This window comes from Ascidiella aspersa, chromosome 6, assembly GCF_963924565.1.
Source record: "Ascidiella aspersa chromosome 6, kaAscAspe10.2, whole genome shotgun sequence".
NCBI classification, from domain to species: domain Eukaryota; kingdom Metazoa; phylum Chordata; class Ascidiacea; order Phlebobranchia; family Ascidiidae; genus Ascidiella; species Ascidiella aspersa.
The window spans coordinates 9,182,456-9,205,724 of NC_139452.1; the positions used below are offsets into that span (position 1 = coordinate 9,182,456).

At 36.6% G+C, this 23,269-nt stretch overlaps 1 protein-coding gene across 1 annotated transcript; it reads left to right on the forward strand.

The window, feature by feature from the left end:
- The first annotated feature begins 16,322 nt into the window (after positions 1–16,322).
- On the forward strand, positions 16,323–22,477 carry LOC146139555 (uncharacterized). Its single transcript, XM_083391952.1, has 10 exons — positions 16,323–16,753; positions 18,286–18,403; positions 18,591–18,733; positions 19,298–19,387; positions 19,656–19,770; positions 19,959–20,013; positions 20,285–20,358; positions 20,598–20,657; positions 20,969–21,024; positions 21,463–22,477. Exons 1-10 carry the CDS (start codon positions 16,490–16,492, stop codon positions 21,505–21,507), a joined length of 1,020 nt encoding a protein of 339 aa, XP_083248078.1. The 5' UTR covers positions 16,323–16,489; the 3' UTR covers positions 21,508–22,477.
- Positions 22,478–23,269: the final 792 nt, after the last annotated feature.

Sequence of the window (23,269 nt, forward strand, 5' to 3'; positions counted from 1 at the left end):
CCGGTAGTTTACCTAAAGGTCCAAATCAGTGCATTGCCAGGACCTCAAGGTCTAAAAGTCTAGACTTTTCTGCCATTGGATGCCCTGATTGTCGTAGACCTTTTTGCTTAGAAATGCACTGATTTCTAACGGATCGGGTGGCGGGGCTATAGTTCGCACTTGCAATCGTGCAATTTGCCACTGTTGGCACATGCGAAATACGTAAACCACCCGTGATTTTCACTGTTTAATCAGCTTTATACTGCTGTTATTTTTAAGTTGTAAATGTAAATAAACAAGTACTTGCCTTTCAATACGATCATATTTTGCCGTTTCTAAGTTGTTGAAGGACACCTGAAGAAATATAAGGGCTTCTATACTTGTTATTTTTTGGTTGATGTGTATCTTTATTTATGTTGATGAGTATATTTTTCTTTTTTTTTTATATTTTATTCTTAAATGCGAATTGTCGCTATACACAAAAGCAATAGATTACGGTTATTATAGTAAGTTATTTTTTATAAAACCTTTAAATTCCGAAATTTGCAATCTCCTACGGTTAAAAATAGTTTTCAATTATGAATCGTTGATTCAAAACTTCAATTAACTGACAATGTTGCCTCTGTCGTACATGTCGTTCCCTCCGTCGTTGATTCGGTTGTGGTTTTCTCCATCGTACTTATAATAGTAGAAGTTTGGTATATTGGCTGTTATGTTTGCGTTGATGTTCTGCAGATCAGCTAGGACTTGTCCCACCAAAGATTCTACAAAAGATTTTACGAATCAATATTCTCTGACATAAGAAAGTCATTTCGAAGACAGCCCTAAAAATGCAGCTGTTACTTCGGTAAAAAAATACATTTATGATAATCATAGAAAACATTAGATAGGCTGAAGCTTGAGCACAAAAGCCAGAGCACAAATTTACCTATAGCAGCAAAAATATTAGTTATTCAACTGGGAGCGTAATAATAAAAAGTTTTAAAAACGGCCTAAAAAGAAAAATGACTATACAGCAATGATATATAAACCAAAACTATATAGACACCCTCAAAAACAAATGTTTGGTCTAAAAATACGAGTTACTAAAACACAGACAAAACACAAACCGATCCTAAAATCAAATTTGGCATAAATTTATATAAATATTTCTCAATTTATATTTTTATCCTTCAGTATTTCAATAGTTGTTTCAACTGAAAGAACATTGACTCTTTGTATTGGGCCAATTCCCCTTTATAGGACTACAAAATATGGTTCAATTCCCATTATCTTGCTTTGATGTTGTTTATGGGCTAGCCTACATTATCTTCCAGGGACACTTTTTGACCGCAGACCCCTAATTTTTTATTATTTTTGCTTTGCTTGGGCACGGTAGGCGAGAAAAATTTTCAAAAATGACGTCAATTGAGTTCACAATACAAACAGACTTTAGATATCTGCCGATTTCAGCCAAAAATAGGTGAAAGTATAATGGAGTCTACATTCAGTACAAAACCGTTCTAATTTTAATTAAAGTTATTTTAAAAATTGATTACTTCTTAAATATACAGTGCTATTTCCATTAGGCTTCATGGAGCCCCTAAAACTAGTTCACGGGCCCCAAAAATCCAATAAATATAATTATTTACCGAAACAAATTCAGCTTACCAGCAGCAAACGAGAAATCGTGCCACCTAAGAACGATTGCAGAAAGCAGCATAAACCTCACAGCAAGCTTCATTGTAACAAATTGTTATGGTTTGTAGACGGCGAATACTGTACAACTGATATAACGACCGTGCGCTTAAACAAATGAATTTTTGACCCATCATCAGAAGCGTGTAGTCTCTTGTACAATATACTAAATGTACATTAGAGTTTCGCTTTTTTTCTGACACGTTAGTTACCAAATTTTCTGCGAAGGAATCAGGTCGTTGTGTGAAACACATGATGACAACATCATTAGGCGTTCAATTCAACGGTAATAAAATGGCTACAGGAATTTTCCACAGCTACAGAAGCCTAACCCAGTCATAGTTCAACGTAAGTTGAACATATTAGATTATACGTTTATTTTTCATATACGCTTATTCATATTTCGCCGTAAATTTAGAACATTAGATTGAAATCCGCGGCACATAGGTTTATTGGTAATGACAAAAAGGTGTATCATTATGCTGTAATGGAGTGTAATCCATCAACACGCAAGATTGCTTTCTTCTTGGTCAATAAAAAAATATATATTAAACGATTGATCCGTCGTCATTTTTAAATGCACAAAGCATTAAAAGTTAAACATACAAGCTTAATATACACTAGATCACTTTATCGCTGCTCAACTTAACTTTAAAAATATTCTGGAAATATTAATATTGCAATTCCCACAAAACACCAATGATTGATGTCAAAACACAAAATAGGACATTTAACTTCGTATAATTGAATGATAAACAATAGTGTCTTAACCTATTAATTAATAGGCTTTTAACTTTGTTTTACTTCTTTACGAAGTAGGCTACCATGGAAACTTTTTGGATCTGGTTTTAATTCAGATATTCCCAGTTAATTTTCTCATATGCATTACGCACTTGCGTATACAGCAGTGTTCCGCAACCTTTTATCACTGGCGGCACACCAACATGGTTTACAATTTCGGCGAAACACCTACACGAATATACATAAGCAATTGTTAGTGTTTATATGCGCCATCATAAAATTTTTTAACCGATTAGCTTATCTTATAATTTTGCGTTTTTACACTATTTCTAAAAAGCACAAGATTCTCAAAGTTCTGGGATTTGCTTGGTGACCTACGATGGCAGATCACAAAATACCAACGAAGATAAAAAAGTTCCTATAGATGGTGAGGCACAAATTTTTTCGAGTCACGTTTTTCTTTAACAACCACAAAAACGGTATCGTAATAACAAAAAAATAAATAAACTCAAAAACCATTCAGAGATCAAAATCAAAACGACTAAAAAGTAGTAAAACTACATTAATATAGCAAACGTATTAATGACTACATTGTTTATGACGTAACAGTGCATAACAATTGAAGGTGTGGCATGCCTGTGATCGTCTGTTATGTGGTAGGTTACTGCTCATAAAAGCTACAAAACAAACTTATTATTAAGAGTACAATATTTATAAATTTTTGGGTGGCCATGGCCCCCCTGGCTACGCCTATGACAGCTACACATATACTCCTTTTTAACCAATCTCTTTGAAAGTTGCGTGTTATTTTTTTGTCCGGTCGTCTGATGCCAAAGTTTAAAATTTGCAACAGGTCTGTCTTTATTTATAACTTCAACTTTAGAGATTTACACTACAAGAAATACATGTACTATGCGGGCATTCAATCTGGACGAAAAAAATGTTTCATAGCTGGAACGTCACAATTGAGGCATGCCTCAAATCATAGCTAATTCGTTCATCGTGTTTTCCGAGAGAATTAGCGAAAGAAAAAGGCACGCATAATGCAGTACATAGAACTTTTGTGATCTGAAGAGAGGCACGGCTTGGCGCTGCCTCACTTCGCGTATTCAATGATTTTGACCGCGTGAACGCTTGATATGAATAACACAACAGAAATAGAAGAAAAAATAAAGCACGCTTTAGGTATACAAACGTAAAATTTGCGGTAGAGATATAACTGATATAACTTTTGCTTAATATATCGTTTGCTTTGCCAGATGTTGACAGGTGAGGCAGTGCCTCCCCTGACTGCACGTCCCTGACAGTAATCATTTGAGAAACACTTTTTTTTCATTTTTCCGAGACAAAGTGAAAAATGGGTATAACCATGGTATAACCAAAAAGACTTTATAACAGAGCATTCGTACTACATATATTTCAGCCAACTTTAACAACATATAACTGCAAACATTTTGGCGCTTCGCACGAATATTTTTCTAGTTTTGCTCAAAGTCTCATACCATTTCACTTTTGTCTAGCAAAAATATTCATATAACCCCATTTCAATTAAATGTTTTTCTAGTTTAAATGAACGATAAAATTTATCCAGCTTCCCAAAAATGCAGCGCTGGGAGAGTCGGACTTTTTTGCTGCTTGCGAGAATGTTCAATGTTTTACGCAAATCTATAAATCTTTAACATATAATTGAGAACCATTTACTTTCAGTGTATTATATAAAGTTTGCTTCAATATCAATGCGTTACTCAGTTACTGTGTTACGTCACACATAACACAAACAATGGAGTTTTGGTAGGTGATATATTTTTTGACATTTTTCAACATTGCTTATTAATGATTTATTCAGGTATACACGTTATATTCGGAGGAAAATTATTGCAGCACGAAAATGAGATTTTATTGCAAGCTTGGTACGGAAACGTACTCCCCGCTCGAGATTTTCGGTGTACAAGGTCCACCTGTACCGAAAATCGAAAACAAGTTCGTCGATTTGAAAAATTTTCTCGTCGGAACAGCTCCGTCTTCATTGGAAGAATTCCGAAACGATTTGGCCTTCAATGTTTCTATGATGTTGGTGGCCGTACTTATGTTGCTCGGCATTTTTATTACTGGACGCTGGTTAGCAAAGAAGTAAGCACAATTTACACAATTTATATCTTTCTTTCCTTTTAAATTCACAACTGTTTTCATGGATTATTTCAATTTGAAAATAATTAACGGTAACCTGTTTAATTTTAGTGTTTATTGGCTGATTCGGATGACAGTTGGACTATTTAGAGTAGGAAGCAAGGAAAAGAAAAACGTTGCGGTAAGTAATAGCAATTCACTTTTGAAAAAAATATAGGCCTACAATAAAATATACCGCTTAAATATTTATGTGAAATTAGATTTAAAAATAGGTTAAATCAGTTTGCAATATATTTTTAGTCACTTTTTAATGTCTGATTGTGTTCTTTTAACAGTTGGATGCAAACTACCTTGGGTCCGAGTTGCACAAAGCAAGACTTCTTCGTTTTAAAGAAATGGAAAACACGATTAAAGATATGAATACTGCATATGAAGGTAAAAAGTAGTAACTATATGTCATGAGCAACTGTATGTTCAGTCCTTTACAGTGTTTAATTTTCTTAAGGTATTTTAACTCAACTTTCACGCTTGGAACTGCTGGTTGCATCGAATATTTCAAAAAAGAGCAAGAGCAAAGTGTTGGTAAAATCATCGGTGATAGTTACCAGCTATCCTGGGTCAGATGAACTGGGAGTCAACCTTGGCAAAAATGATTACCTGGATTCGGGGTCTAGAATAAAGCTGCCACTCGGAAAGTGTAGCGAAGTAAACCCGAACGAAGCAACTGTCTCTACAAATAAGGAAAGGAGCAATATTCCAACCGAGGAAGACTGGCTTCGTTATTATGAAGAAGAAATGGCGGAGCAGGCCAAATTACAAGCTGCTTTGCAAAAAAATGAAGCGGAAACCGATTTAAATTCCAACAACCTCCAACCGAAAACAGAAAGCGCTTTGCCGGAATTGGATACAGCTTCTCCACGTAGTTTGCTCGAATCGGATCAAGAAATGCTGGAAACTCGCGGAGAGTTTAATAAGCTGGTGGCCGATATGGAACTAAGCTTATTTGGCGAAAACCTGCAGCCTATTCGAGATGGTGCTGGAAAACGCTGCACCTCATCTAAAGCATTCAGATCCATGAGAAAAAGGAAAACAAAGATGAGAAGAAGAATTGAGCGTAAAGTCCACTTCATGGAGACAATTAAGGAGGAGCTTTCTGAGCAAACTAATATGACCCGGTTTGCTTCTGGTGATTTTTTGAAAAATCGCAAAGAAAAGGTAAGAAATTAATTTTAGAATCTTTCCGTTTCAATATTTTTTCCCAAATTTAAACTTGTGTCGTTTTTCAGATTGCTGTGGAATTCCAAAATTTCAAACTTCAGCTCAAGGTTTTAAATTTCACTGACAACTTTCAAGACGGTCTTCCTATTATAACGAGGCAAGATGTAGAAGATTTGTGTGGCCGAACTCCACTCCTGACTCCATTGACGCCAAACGAGTCGACTGAAGTCGAATTATGGCTGCGCAACTAAGTTTCAGAACAACACTCTTTCCAAGTACCCAAACTTGTCGAAATGAGACAATACGAGTGCGCCTAAAGACAATGCGAGTCTAAATGATCGCCTCCAAAGCGCCGTTACAAGGACGCTATAAAAATTATTCTTTTATTTTTGTGTTTAATAAAATATTTATTTTTTTACATTATGTATTTGTGGTGTTTGAATAGTGAAAATGTCGGAGTGAGACTGTTCTGCCATTATGAATTTATAGACTCTTATCTAACAATCAAAGAAATGCGGTGTAAGATTCAACATACCTATAAAATAATAAAAACGACAAATTAAGACTAACATTCAGGAGGCTCGTTTTTATGGACCTAAATAAAAAAGAATTATTTAATATAAATATTTACACTTAGACAAAAACATTCCTAATAGAAAATAACCCAAATTCATTTTTTTTTTATAAACGATAATATCCTTGGCTCTGTTGACATAAGTTGACATAAGTTCTAAATTGAATAAAAATGTTGGGTGAAAACTGAATACACAAAATATTCAGTGTACAAAATAACAAATCTATTTGTAGTTTTTTTTAACAAAATATTTAGTTCTACTTTTCTTTGTTACGTCCCTCACCACAAAAAACAGTTAATGAAGAACAGTATTGGAAACAATGTTTTTAACCTTGATATAGTTCAATATATTTTTTTCTATTTGTAAAATTAAGTTTATAGATTTAAAAACGTCAATAGCCTGAAGGCATTCATATAACAATCCCTCAGTGAGAATTACTATTTAATCGTTTTTTTGCAGTCTACACAAACCTGATATACATATGAGTGCAAATCAAAATAAGTGATATTCCTATCTCACCATGTGTAAGATGTGGCTCATTGAGCTTCAAAAGTCAAGAAAGGCAGTTGTTTTCTCCAGCCACCTATGTTCTATACAGCCTGATTGTTGTCCGCTTTAAATGTCTCACTTAAAATTGATCCGCCAGGAGCGCTGTGGAACGACAGTTTGCAAAGGACGACTTGAAGGCATTCCCCTAATGTGGTATTCTGAACTTGCGTCAAGTTTGTCTATTTGGGCTACGTGACAGCCCACAAAATGTTGGCTGACGACTGTGGTGCGACTCATTACAGCATCACGCATTGTCGCAATTTCAAACGGGCTGTTTTCGAATTAAATTATCGTTGTCCATCTCGTCAGCGTTTTCCACGTAAAGCGAGTCCGTTTAACGTACTTAACCATAACTTTCTCATCTTCGAGAATCGCGAGAGCCGAATGACGTAGGTTGCCCTGGAAACAGGAGCGATATATCTCGTATAGTGACCCTTGAACCCTCTCGTGACCCCGTAGATGGCGAACGCGCCAAAAAAGGTAGGAAAGGGCGCTAAGTAGCTGACACAAGGTCGCTGATTGATGGGAGTTGGTATACGTTGATTCGCGAAACTGGCCTAACGAGAGGGAAAGATTCTTTGCATACAGCAGGTCTGACGTCATAACAACAGAAACCAGAACATGACGTAATTGGACGCGTTTCCGGAGGCGCGCCAAACCAGGACGGATTTAGTTGCGATTTTACGAGGAAGGTTTTCTCCGGCAGAACCCGAGCCCAATAAGACCAGCTCTAGCTAAGCGCGCGGTTGCAAGCATGCGGTTTTAATGCTAAAAATACCCATGAAGTATTATTTTTAACACGCAGCTTCATTTTTGCACTGGGGTTCTTACAGAGGGGCGTTACGCGATGTCATAAAACCGGGGCCGCAGACGCAAGAACTCGCCACTAGAACCAAACGGAAGAAACATTGCTGTTCGTCTTTTAAAAATAGCAGAAGTGACGCTGGGTATTTTTTTTATTCCCTTCAATTGCGGTCAGACTTGGCCTAAGACAAAAACGCTGGTCAAAGATGGGAATGCTAGTAACGCAGTTCGAACAACCTATGCTTGCGGGCCTTTTCGAAGAACGCTTTCTTGTTCCTCGGTTAGTCTATGAGGCCCCGAGTAAATCAAGCCGATATTCTTGTTTGCATTTTTTCTGCCCTCTGTGAAACAGGGCTAAGAAAAATGGAATCGACAGGTTATTCAAATTCTGCATTCAATTTTGGTTTTACTCTATGTCATTTATTCTACAATCTTTATAGCTCGTGATGGCCCACTTAAAAAGAAACACACGCGTCACATTTTTATGAAACAAAGTTTTATCTTGATTTTTATCCAGCCCTCGTTACTTTAAACAGCAAGACGTAAACACCATGATATGACTATTTGTGTTAGAATGCCTTAAGTGGATAAAAGTCCCTCATGCATGCCTATATTTGTATTGCAATTAGGTATTTTCCAAATTGCTGAAAATTTCGCGGCACACTTGAAAATCTATCGAGACACACAAGTGTCACATATTTTGAGAACCAGTGATATAACATGTAATAATTTTTTTAGTATACCCTATGAGCTACGGGCGACAAAGGCTCAAACAACATAGTTCACTATTTTGTGGGCGCTAGGTCAAACTCATTAGTGGGCCCCCACTTTAAAGGAGATGTTGTCACGTTTCAGCAATTACCAAATGCCAACTAGCACAACATAATTTACGCTGATTGCACAATACATGACAAATCAGTTTCAGGGTGGACACCCAGATGTCCATGAGACCTCGAACAACGTCTTGTTATGCCTGTTGGGTAATAAGATCCTGTTAGTTGGCAAGCATTTTACGTCAAGTGCACGAAAAAAATGTGAGGCGCAATACAAATTTGAAAGATCGCACTACAGTTGTAGGAAATTTTTGTTCTAATGTTTGAATCAAGTATTATGCCGCTTTTAAGGTAAGTACTTTCATATAAATTTTTAATATTTTTCGTTTACACCTGAAAAGTATAAAGCGGTGATATTAGTATGGCATCGACTCCATTTTGCGATCAAATATTTGTTGAACTTAATTAAAATGTTAAATGTTTTTACTGAGAACTTTGGTTATAGAATTTATAACACTGTTGTGTAATGTGTCGTTTCGCTTTTTAAAATAATTTGACATGGTTTAAAAAAATATATATATAATGGACTGAGACATGGCTTTCTGGTTTTCGCACATAATTTGGCTTGAACTTAAGTTATGTTGCAAATAGCTTGACTAGCACTTCAAGTTCAGTCCCTTAAAAATTACTGGTTTACAACACTGTTTCCATCTTTTCAAGCAGATACAAAACGCTGATAAATATTCGTTGTTTGGGATAGACATAACGGCGTACAAAATGGCGATTACTTTTAACCGCCTGAAAATGTTTCCGATTTCCCGAAGAAAAGCGGCCCGCACAATAGCGACACCTATCATCTAAATAAAATATTTTTAGCTTTTTAAATAACATACTAAGCATAATAGGTTTTTGATTTAGAAATTCAAGCGGCGCTTTAAAAATCTATTGTTTATGCGCTGTGCTAATCGATAAAATAAAGCTTGCGACAATTTGTACAACCAAGAAATCTAAAAAAAAAATCTTTAACCTAATTTTCCTAATTCGCAGTTAAATGGCGGATTATGAAACCTCCCATTTATGTTTTTGTTAATCGTATTTGGTAATGCCCGACATGCAAATTGCATTGCCAGTAGTCTATATTACAGTTTTACATTTTGCTGCTAAAATTCATTGTCGGTTAGACTTTTGAAAAACAAATTTTTTAACCAAGTTTTGCCAATCATAAACCTATTTGATCTTATAGTCTGCATTATTTAGTAAAGGTTACATGGGTGCAACTCAATGTAGTTTTGCAAACATTGTCTGGTCTGCGGGAGAACGATCTATTACGCACCCTTACTGTCTTGACTAAGCGACATGTAAGATATTCGCCATCTTAAAAGTGACTTAGTGACTATCGGGTTGACGCAGGCTTAATCAAGATACGCCATTGTGATGTAACAGTTGATCAATCATACGTTTTTCTTCAATACTAAATTCTGGGAGACACCTTCTATTTGTTTTCATTTTGTTGCTAAAATACACGTTGGAATATTTTGGTAATTTTAAGCATCTTTGAACAAAAGTTTATTAAACCAAAAATAGGATTTAATGAAAACTCAATCAAAAGCGAAAATTTCAAGTGTTTGTTGTGTAAATGAGAGAAAACAACTTATGGTAGCCGCGATACAATTACAGGTTCATTTCCTAAACTTTATGTCATAAAGCTGTCCGCATACCACAAAAATATATCCTTCGCGATTCAACCAGGTTAATGAACCAGTTTATGATTAAATATTTTTAAGCTGAATCACTTTAGAAAAGTAAGGATCTCCCGCGGACAATAAAATGTAAAGATTCTTGTCTTCGTATCCAAAGATCGTAAGACTGTTCATTTATTAAAACAGATAAAAAACATTACGATTTATCTGTTTTAATAAATAAACAGTCTTAAGATCTAAATATTTTAGCAAGCAATTTGATGGTATGGTATCGCCACTTATATGTTTTAAGCATTAAGTCTTATGTTATATATAGTTACCGCCTGTGGGCTATAGAAACATTTTCCGATATTAATGTGGTATATACTTCAGACAAAAAGTACTCCCGTCTGGTACGATAATATATTTTCGTTACCATGTTCAACAAAAATATTCCCCAGAACGTTTTTCCTTTTTCCTGTTTGCTGATAGGATTGACTACAAATTTCGTGAAAGAAGCTGCCAAAAAAAGATCCAAATCCTAGCAAAGAATCCAAAATACCCATTTGGCTTTGTGGAATATATTTTATTTCTCATTTGAGCTAAATTAGGAAAAACAATCGAACAAGTTGGATTTTGCCAGTCCTCGAAAAGCGCTAAGAAACATTCTAGTTCAGGGTGGTCCAAGGTTGACAGCATCGCGGGCCACAATATTTCTTTGATATTCTTGGTGGGTAAAGTAGGCTATATAGCGACATGCGTGCTAGGAGCGATCAACGATTTTCGCAAGGTCGGGCATGAAATGCTTACAGATGGCGAACAACAGAATACTGCATTTATAAGCGTAAAATGTCTTTTAACTAGATATATTTGGCTAGAATTGCACGATGGAAAGGTCCAGGGCGTTAACCTTTAGTCGCAGTGAAATCCTGTAAAACAATATTTTCCCGAAGCGCTATATAGTTCATCCTTCATTTACCTTAAAGTGGCAAAAATAGTAATTTATATAGGGTCGTACTTTTTATGTTATGTTTACTGGTCGATTAAAAAGACGTAAAACAAAGCGACTTTCAAACCGAAAACATACCAAAATTAGGCGTTCTTGCCACCCCTGGATTAAAACTTGGTGGGCGATAGTAAATCGGTTAATTTATTTATTAATGTAATTAGGTAATCAATTTAACTATTAACAAACAATTGCAATATGCTTGCCGATGATCGTTGGCCAGTTATATTTCTTTGATAAGACCCTCAACTTTACGTATTACAAGAATTCAACAGTGCTTCGCGGGCCACAAAAAATGATGTCACACATGTGGCCCGCGGGCCTGGGTTTGGACCAGACCAGCCTGTTCTAGTTCATGCAGTTACGTTGTTGGTATTGATTCAAGGAGTGCCACAAACGCATTTACCAGGGTATATAGTAGACTATGTGCCGCAATACGCCATGCAGTGTGCCGTGTTTTTTGGTATATATTTTTAAATCAACTGTTTATATTTTTTTATCAACTGTTTATATATTTTGAAATACAGACACACCAAGATAGTTTTTAAATTCGAACGACAAATTTACAACTTTTGTATAATTTCTCTTAGTCCACCGCGAACTAACAAAAGTTTTGGAAATGGAGAATAAATGATCTTCATGTTTTTTTGGGGGAAATATTCTTTTATTTTTTCTGTTGTCGTCTTCTTCTGAAGTCTAAACCTTTCTTTTTTTTTAAAAAGAATCGAACTTCAAAGGCCATATTCCCAACGAAATGAATATCTTAGTATACAAAGTTTAAGTGAACCAATCATAACTCAAAACTCAAAAATCTATAAAGAAAACGACGATTGGCTATATCAAAAACATGCTTAACTAATTAATTCGGATGCAAAATAATAAAAACATTTCCTTGTCATCGGGATTAAATTGTTTATTCGGTTTCGTGCGGAAAAGTACTTTCCATCTTAGGAAATGCGAGCAAAGATAATAAGTTTCGTGCCTAAATATATTTCGATTCGAAAAGTCACCGTTGCTTTAAAAATACCAAAAAATACCGCGCGTAATGTCAAATCTATATCAGGCGTAATCATTTTTTTCACGCCTCTGTATTCAAAACGAGGCAATAAAGCCGGCGATTTGACGTGACATTTAGAGCAGACAAACGTCCGCTTGTGTATCCCCTCCGTAATATTGAAGCGCTTGCGAGTCGCGCCAGAAGCCTAAAAATAGTTTAAAAAGCGATCAAAGTTCAACGATTAGCGTCTGACCAGTTCACAGTTAAAAAGTGGCTTTTCCCTTGATTTTCTAGCCAGGATAGATAAAAACAGCCAAAATAAAAAGAAGTAAAAAATTGGAGCCGACTGCGATTTGCAGAAGTCAGGCACACGAACTGATTAAAGCAGTGTTTGATAATTGGGAAGTCCTATTAAATAACCCTATACCCATCAAGAGTATCGGTACTTGTCCGATACTAGGTTGGTATCGGTGCCGATCCGATACAAAATAAACTTGTGCATCGCCGGCATGTTTAGCGATTTAAATTAGAGTTTTCTTCTCTGAAAGTAAATTGCATAGAATATTTTATAATAAAAGTCGAATATTAAGAAACCTCCTAGAAAAGACCTCTCAGTGACTTTATTAGGGGTTGGGGCGAGGGCTCCGTATGACTACTTGGGAAAAAATTACTCAAAAAGAACTCTTGGTTAAGTAATTGTGCATTAGCAACACAACAACACAAAAAAATCGCTTTGTACTTTCGAGGGGTCTTTCCATACGCATAGGACCTTACGTAATTTTTACTGCGACATTTAGCGGGATGTACACGATCCCGGGCGAAATACTTTATTTACGCGGTGGATTGCCTTAAAAGGAAATCTGTTTCCTGTTATCCGCCGCTAATGCTGTCCTATAAGTGCGAGCCCTAGGCGCGTTGGAGTGAATACGCATACGGCCGTCATCGAAAAAGGTTGTGACCGTTTTTACTGCTGAGCCGGCTGCACTGTGGCGTATAAGACGCTTAGTAAGAGTTCGCAAATGCACACGCGCTAGTCTGGATTGGTATTAAAAGGTTATAAGTTAATGCGGCCCATCGACTTTTACGAATACCTGAGCAGTGACTATACTCCAAAGAGGGTCGCTAATATATATAGCGGTAAGCCATCGTTTATTGGTAACAGCAAGTTGTACTCAATGTACTGCTTTGGTTTGTTTTGTGCGATTGATATTCACAGATTGTGCCAATCAGGAACAAGAACGTATATAGCTGTCAAAGGCTGTGGCGATTGGAAACTACCTTATATCAGGAGAGTTATATGATACGAACTTTGCGAAAACGTGATTGAGTAGTTATATAACATGCTATATAGAGAGGTTATATAATTTAGTAAGTGCGTCAAGAAGCATTGCCATGATTAACAGCGACTGTTTACACAGAAATGAAATGAACGTCGCTGGCAAGGAAATCAGTTTTACCAGATTGGTATGAACAAGGTTATAAGTTAATGTGGTCCATCGACTTTTACATATACCTCAGCCGTGACTACTCCAAAGAGGGTCGCGAATGTATACCTGTGAGCCATTGTTTATTGGTAACAGCAAGTTGTACTCAATGTACTCGGTTTCGTTCGTACGATTGATATTCACAGATGGTGTCAATTAATAACAAGAACTTATATAGCTGTCAAAGGCGATGGCGATTGGAAACTACCTTATATCAGCAGAAAATTTCCAAGAAACGTAAACCAGGGTAGACGAGGAATTTGCGTGAATGCGTCGACCGCGTAAAAGATTTGCATTAAACGGTATTCAGACGCAATCTTTAATTGCCTTATACGTCAAGAAAATTTCCAAAATCAGAGCGCGATATTTTTGTTATATAATAGCACTGTAAAAATAGGTAGTTGTGAATTTAACGTCAAACGATAGGCGCTGTCGCACTGGCTGAGTGCGTGTGTTGTGACAGTTTTAGCAAGGCTCGTTTGAATGCGGCTCGGTTTAAAAATGACCAGCGCGGACCACGTCGAGGCACGTTCATTCGATTGGGCATTGTGCTGTATGACGCAACACTCCGTGCAACGCTTATAAGTTTCTCAGCCGCCAAGAAATCATGCGTCCGCGCGGATGTTCGAAGACGTAGCTGCGACGCGCTATATAAATCCGCCGACTGCTCCTTGGAAACTCATCAGAAGGGTCAGGGCGTCGGGAGGATGAGTTTAGAGCAACTTGAAAATTCGTTGTGTGGAATTTATTCGTCAAGTTTAAAGATGAAATGTGGAGAAAAGCTGAGAATAATGCAGCCATGGCTCGAAAAAGTGTCCACCAGCTGATTTTTTCGTGTAAATGAAAAGCAGCCTTTAGATTGAGAAGATTGAATCCTAGTATTTCAGAACATAATTTGTAGAATGGCAGTATTTCCCAAATTCAAAAGCTAAAAAATGAAAGTCACTGTTGACAAATTGCACCGTCAACTGTGCTTTATCATGCTAGTTATACCTGATATAGGGCACGGTTGTGCAAAAACTTGTCAACATTAAACGACAATTTGCAACTGTGTTAAGAGAATTTATTCTATTTTAGTATGGATGTTCTTGCATAAGTTACTAATGCTAGGAAAATTATTGTTAGATCAAAAGTGAACAATTATTCCGTCACGTAACATTGCATTTTATCAAAGTAAACGAGCCAAACTGGCAACAGCATGATGTAAATATGCAGACCATAGCAAATGACAACAATGCAATCCGGTATCTGGGTTTGTTGTACAGTTAGGTCGAAATTCTTAAAATAGCCTTCACAAAGCGCGGAAGTCTGTCAAGTAGAATTGACAAAAAACTAATTACCAAGCTTAATCGAGACCGGAACAGACGCGATTTTAGTGTGGTCGTTTAGCAACTCGATTTATCAAAATTAAACTGATGTCCGAGATAAGGCTACTAACTGAGTTGCCCATCATGTTATTTAACTATAGCTATAGTGACCAGTGCAGCCTAGCAAACACCATCTGTTGAGTAGCATAAGAAACTACACCATTTTCCCGCAATAATGAAAAGGCTAAAAACCTATTATTCCAACGTTTAATCCAATTGAAGAACTTTATGAAGAAACTTTAATGTATTAGCTAGGGATGTCCGATAATATCGAATCGACCGATAAGCAATGTTAACTGGAGGTATCGATGCTCGTGTCCGATACTCAGGTGATATCAGCGCCAACTTGATACCAAATAACGTGCGTTGTGGCCCTGTTATTCGATTAAACGTATTATAGAGTTATCTACTTTAAATGGTAATGAGAACTGTTACAACAAAAATCAAAGACAAATTTGTTTCCAAGTACAAATTAAAACTTTTGCCTAATAGCACGCCATTTGGTCTTCCCTAGTAGGCCACTAGCGATTGTTAATGAATGGAATAGGCCAAGTAAATTAACTTCGCCGATTATAACGAGTTACTTTAACCACCGCAAACACATAATTCGTAGCGGCTTTTAATCTCCATTATGCGGTTCTTTAAATTTCTATAGTCATGGCGAACATGGTTAAACTGTGTTAAATCAAACTTTTCGTCCACATCACTTTTGCTGCCAATTGTCACCGGACAGCGAAGCGTCCCCATTAAAAATGACGTCAGCCTTCACCGTGTGTCATTTATAGCAACAACACGGGCAATTTGGCCGGGCGACCTTGTCCCATTCGGATTTTTCCCACACTGTCGCTAGTTGGCAGCGGTGCAAATAGGAGACATCGAGATGCAACATCGCAAACTGCAGGCACATAAAAGGCCGCCGCTGCCCAAGTAGTAATGCTGGCGTGCAGCCTTCGCCGCTGTGTCTGAAATAACAGGAAACGCACTGTCGTAAAAAGGTGCCCGGCCTCGCCGAAACGCTCCAAACGCGAAAAAGTCTCGCTGCATTTTCGACTTGTTTACACTTGACAGGCCGCGCTAGCACGTGCAGTACAATTTCCATTTATGGCAGCAACATGTGCTGACAACATTCCTTTTTTGGAACAGCATCGCCATATTTGTACAGCGCTTGCCTTATTTGGGCATACGCATTCGCCGATCAATATTCATCCGCGCAAAGTATGTGCGCTCACTAAGGCTGATTTAAAGGGTAAAATCATATAAACTAGCAATACAGGTTTAATATACTTGTTTTGTATTCTTTCAAAGGATATTTTTTTTGTTGTTAAGTGTGATTTTAGCATTTGAGTTGCAAACCAGGGCTATTTTGTTTCGCGCCATCACAAATTCGTCAGCAAGTCAGTCAGCTGTTTGCAGTCATCGGCCAAATACGGAACTTAGGACAGCTGCTGGTTAGTAGCGCGAATTTTCAAGACTACGCTTCGATTTACTTACACTTTTTCGACCGCCAAAATCAATGATGAAGAGCCTGAAACGTTCCAGGCTAGAGGCAGGCCTAGATAGTCAGCAGTGTCACGGCGAAGAACACCTACATTTGGACTCTGACGATGATTCTTTACCCCTTGACGACAACTCTAGCCATGGTTCCAGATCTGATACCCCTCAGCCTAAAACGGGAAAGAAAACCCGGGGGCGGGTTAAGATCAGCATGGAATTTATTGACAACAAGCTGAGAAGGTACACTACATTCAGCAAAAGAAAGTCTGGAATTATGAAAAAGGTAAAGTGCAGTTGATAAAGTGTAGCCTGCTGTTTACTTTAGTAAAAGTTTGATTGTGGCCTAAATTTTTTTCAATACACACTTTGGTGCTGGTCTAGAATCCTAACACATTTTCGTCCTGGTTCCTTTTTTGCTAACAATATTTGGGTTAGGGTGTGAGTTAGCGATTGGGTTTATGTTGGTCAAGTATTATTATTTTTATATTTATTCCTTCTTTGTAATTTCAACTTTGACAACTCGTTTCGTTACTGTTAAAATAAATGTGGTAGGATTCTAGACCATCGCCAACACTTTTTATGATCACATTGAATTTTATTTTCTTCCAATTTTACCAAAGTTTTTGAGCTACTTACACAACGACTTTAAATTCCATTATGTTCTATTAAAACAAATAGGTCTAAGAAAAAGTAATTTATTTGTTTCTAATTGTTGAATCATAATATCTTGTTGAGGTTAAATAGATATTTTTTCATCACCAGAAAAGTCATCACCAGAAGGGTTGTTAATATATTTTAAGCACACTAAGGGCTGGGCAAATCCGAACAATGTTTTATATTTAAAACTGAGTTGTAATTTACCAATCGCTTTTTTCAGTCTCGGTTAACTAAATTTATCTGTACCAATGTTTGATTTTAATGACATTTTGCAAATCTTGTTAGTGCATTGCTCTTTAGCCTTCGGATAAAACAAAAAAAACATTGTAAGGTATACTTATTTTTAACCACTGTCAAACTTTGTTATTATTAGGGACTGTCTTTAAATAGATTTTTCACCGACATTCATCTTTTTTTGCCCATCCTTATTTAAAATTTTAAACTTAAATCTTTAAAAAGCGCAGCCAAAGATTTATTCAGTAGTACAAACTTCTAGGGTAGTAAAAACTAAAAAGGCATTACTCATATTCCTGTGCTGTCATTATTCGTTAGCTGCTGATTCGTCAGCTGACTGGGCCCAACGTAAGTTTTATGTCAGCAAAACACATTGTGCCCTGCGCATGGACGCAGGAAACGCTTGGATGACGTCGTGTTCATTCATAGGGCAGTCACTACACGCCCCAGTTTTGTAAGACGTTTGCTGACGTCCGTTATTCCAGTTGCGAACGTATGTCCTTAAAGAAACCGCATGATGTAATGCATTGGCCGAAAAAGGCTTGACACTTGCCCAATTAGTAAACAGCTATCCCTGTCTCCGACTAAATACTGTCACTTCCTAACTGCTATGACGGTTAATTGTCGCTGGCATGCAAATAGATGTCACCGACAGACAAATGTCAAATGATGTCATGCTGTCCGGTTATCCAGTAGTAACCAATTAATTTGAAAGACTTTGAAGCCTTATAAGGAGCTTGTTCACTTTCATTGAATCTTCTGAATGGCCACTTAGTGCACTTTACGATCCCAAAATGGATAAAATTAATATAAAACTACCAATGACACATGTTTAGAATCAAAAAACAAAAATAAAAAAGAACCTCATTATAAAAGATGGCACATTTAACATGTAAATTAACTGTGAAATTTGTTGTGTTGCAGGCTCACGAACTTGCAACTTTAACTGGAACCCAGGTGATGCTTTTGGTGGCAAGCGAAACCGGTCATGTTTATACATTTGCAACGAGGAAACTGCAGCCTATTCTGTCTAGCGAAGCAGGTAATAGTTATGAACAGCCTGTGTTTTTGTTAAATGTACTCAATGTATTCATTTTAAATGCTTATCTTAATACTCTTAATTGACTCAACAAAGACAATATAAACATGCAAGAGTTTAAAAAATTAAAAAACAAAACATAGCTACTATTCACTTTTTTTTAATTACAAAATCATTGTTTTTTTTTTAGGAAAGCAACTTATCCAGACTTGTCTCAATTCACCTGACCCATCTGACACAAGTCATGTGAACCCTTCGACTCACGATGAACAGCGTATGAGTGCACATGGCTTTGAGGAACCAGAGCTGTCCTATGTTCCAGAGGACTCAAAAGTAAGGTTTACTTTATGTTATTCTAGTTTTTAGGAATTTTTTATTTAGCTTGAATGATTTGCACCATTAACAAGTTAAACTTGCGTATTATATTAACCTATTCCCCTTTACATTTGAGAATGTGTATGGTGACTTGAACATAATGGCTACATAATATATAGGACATGACTAAGTGTTGCCTTGGGATTCAGACCAGACCCCAATCTTTTATGTACATAAACAGAAATGAACTAATGTCTTTTTTTGTAATATACACAAAACTTATGGAAACTGTTTTTAACACATGCTGAAATATGAAAAGAATGCCAATAGTGGATTTGCCTGATAGGATATGTTACTAGACTTTTGGGGATACAACTTATAAATGTATAAATTTAATTAGTCAACCTGTAAGTAGTTGACAACAAATTCCATGGCAAATACCCCCCCCCCCCCCTGACTCCAACTCTCACTTCAGTGTTTTCTTTTTACAAAAAGTTGAGTTGTGTAAGCTTTAAATCATGACCGGATATGCTTACTAAAAGACCGTGACTTTCAACAGGGGTGTGACGCTTTGTTTTGCAGGAAGTCGTCCTTGCACAGAAAACCTACCACATCCTGAACAGTATTTCAACCCAGCAGACTACCCACTCCCCGACACCCCCTGTACAACAGGTAAGGGTACTAAAGCACTACAAATGGCAATTTCTAATTATTTTTGGTGTGGTGCCTGTTACACTGTATAACGTCATGCTTGAAGCGCTGTTTAAATTTAGTCGTTTCAAATACTACCCTACTTCTCTATTTATTAAATAAAAATTGATGCAAGTTTACGAACATTTAGAGATAACAGCAATTTTTAATGTCACCTTAAATCTTTACTTGGTTAATACCAAGGTACGCTTGAAAAATCACTTTTAACAATCCTATTTTTCCAACGCAGCACTCGGCTATTCCTATGAACCTGGTAGCTATGAGCAACGCAGAGAGCAGCAACAAACAGACCACTGTGCATCTTCCCTCAGCACCATCCCTCACCTTTATGCAAGCCTCACATGGTAAGCTTTCAAATCATTGGATGAAAAATACCTAATTTGTAAAAAAAACTTTTACTTCGTAACCGAAAAATTTAACTAAACCCCAAGTCAAATAAAAATGTTTCGAAAATGGAGATGAACACTAGGTATGTAATTCACAACATCAAGAATCCATTTCCCGTATGCTAAACTATTTTTAAATTTTGCAGCCACGCCATTACAACACCAGCAAATACAGCTCTCAAGTTCACCACCTAACGTTAGGTAAGCTACTTTTTTGATAACCAAAAAATCAATATTTTTTTTATAATTCTCGGTGGAGCGTAAAATTAAATGGCTAAATGGCATAGTCGGTTGTCAAATTTTTGTGATTTTTCCCTGTATTTCAGGCAATATGCAACCCTAAAGTCAGATAAATATTGAGGAAAAGCGATAAAAATTTGGATATAAATACGGGCCAACTGCGCTAAAAGTTGTGTCGGGTTGTTACAATCGAATCTGTTGACCAACATATTGTTATCATTTTTTCATCCAGCATGCACATGTTACCGATGCCACCGGACATGTCGCCCAACTCGCAACACAGCCATCACCAAAAGAATTTCCACGGTAAGCAGTCTCACTATTGGGTCTCCTTGTTGTAAGAAGTTTTTCCGCGTTCGATATAGCTTAATGACACTACTTAGTTTAACATTGATTTACATAAGAACTTCAATAGAATATTTAAAATATAATCTACAAACTTTATTCTACTGCCATAACCGGAATGTATACTTTAATATACAGTATGTGCCAATTATTTAAGAAAATGACACTTTGATTAATTTTTTTCTACATTTGTCATACAGATAAATCAGAAGAATCGCGCTTAGCCTTCTTAAACTCCTACACAAGTCTTCAAAGGACAAGTAAGATAGAAAAAGTTTGCGTATGCGTAATATACAAAGCGTAATTTATAAAGCTCAAGTTCGTTGACACTTTCGTATTCGGATTCCAAACGAATATTTCCTGTTCGATTAATTACACGTGCAAAAACATCATTTGCTGATAAAAACTCAATGTTGCTAGTATTAAAGATAAAAACGACATTCTTAGGAGCACAGAATCTCAGTCGTATTTAATCGTGAATGCCTTATTGCGATTTAATTCAGCTTAAATGTGTATTGAGAATATTCTTTCAAATGATTCAAGTCCAAATAACAAAATGTTTGTCTTTCAGACATGCAGCCTTTTCTGGTAGCAGACCACAGAGGACTGCAAATGCAACCGTCACAGGTAAAACATAGTTTTACAATATTATTTGCAAAAGAATACAATCGGCTTATTACAGCGTTGTTCATATATAAGCGGAACTTTTGTGGCCAAACAGCCACGAAAAGGTCAAATAAAATGTCCTGGCATAACTAAACTTTTTTTCCGAGTTCTACCTCCAATTCTTTTTTAATATATTTTATAAATAATATGAACAAATTATTCCTCACAAAAAAAAATTAAAAAACTAAGTAAAAAATATCAAATACAACACGTAAAAAAAGGATAGATTGTGAAATATTGCACAGAATAGTCTTGACTTAACTAAACTTTTACCTAATATTTAAAAATCAAACAATTTAGTAATAATTCCTTTTTCTTCATTGTACTACAAAAAATTTGTTTTGTACACTTTCTGTAAAAACTTGCAGCTAAATATGCCGTGCTCTTTCTCTACCTCAGCTCGCCGTTTCCAACCAGAGTAACGTGAAGAAACCGTCGCGATGAGGCAACCTCCAACTCGAGCATAGAACGCTCACGCCAGAAATAAAGCGACTCAGTCGGCCATAGCTCAGTACCAAGACTGTCAGCGAACGCCGCCGCCTTTTCGATATTTGTCTTATTTCCCCCACGCCAAAGTTCCCTGTGTAATGTACCACGTCTTATCCCGCGTAGCGTATGCACTTTCTGCGTTTCCGATTTTTACTGCTGTTTCACCTTTTTCTGTCCTTGCCCCCCCGGCTTCGTTATTCATTTTTTTAACTATTGTAGTGCCAGAATGCGGAATTTCTTTTCAAAATTCCTATCTGTAGTATTTAGACTTTTTTGTTTATTCCTCTTCAACGTATGACGACACAAAGTTAGCCAAATTGAATTAATTGGGGTTACTTTAAATATCTCTTGTGAAATGTGCCTTCGCGCTTTGTCACACAGCATGCCTGTTACGGTTCCATGTTAGTATTTTTCTTTGCTTATATCGGTTGATTTTCGGTCTAAATTGCCTTGTTTCAAAATCTTGGGAGAAAGTTTCACCGAGGTTGTGATATTGATCTGCCTATAAACTAAATGCAGATCAAAATGGTGACGCGGTATTTTGCCCATAATTCTTTAACGCGGCTTTCTAAAAGCGATTTTCGCTGTTCCTCCGTATTTCTCGCATATAAAAATCGCCTCAATGGCGAAACCACAATTTTCACGCCGCTAATATAGGCGCATAGTGTTGGGCAGGGAATTTTTCCAAGTATTTCTACCTCTTATCGCCGGCAGACTCGCATGCAGAAGCTGTAGTACAACGTCCTCGAGAAAATGCCAAAAATCGTCGTCTCTGGGTCGCGCGAAAGTGTTTTTTTTTTCAGGCCGTGTGCCGTACAAATGTAGATAGTACGTTGCTTTGTGTTTGTGCCTAAGACTACGTGTATAGGATTAATTGGGATTAAAATGCTCTGCTTCGACATATTCGTTTCGGTTCTGCGGGCGGGACCAACTCTTATATTTCCACAACTTTTAGACTTTTTCCAACTTCTCTTTCCCTTATACTGTTGTTGAAACCGACTAATAAATCATTGTACAATTCAATGGTGATTGATGTATGCTTGAAAAGCCTTGAGGTAACAGCAAACTAAAAGTGATGTAACTTGGTTCTATGAAACTGATGGAAAAAATGCATTGCACATCGGTTCAATCTTTTTATACATTTTATAATCTAATGAAAGATACACATACACACACATACAACAACTGAGATCTAGCCTTCTGGCATTTTATATAACGTGTTAGAAGTACAGAGTTAGCGTCTTAAAAACCCACTTAAGAATTGATAAATAAGTTCTCTGCTGCAAAAAAGGTGAAAACCCGGCAAATGCCAACCGAACAAGTTATTAATAAAGGAGGTCCTGTTAAAATAAGTAAAAAAAATAGAACGATACAATTACAACAATTTTGAACAGAACTTGCGTGTGCTATTTTTTTTAAATAATTATTTTTGCTTACCATTAAGCTAAATGTAACAAAACGACGACACACTAATCATAAATTAGACTTGTTCAAAATTTTTAGTTTACTTCAATTTAAGGTAATTAAAACATTTAGGATTTTGTTTAATCCTCAGTTTTTTGGTTAATTTTTATGTTTTGTTATTTTTTAACGTTTCAATTAAATAGCGAGGTTTTTTTAAATTGGGGCTTATTGTATGCTCAATTTATATTGAATATGCTTTAGTTTGGTAAAAGGATAAAACACTTCAATAAATCCGGAAAAAATCCGGAAAATT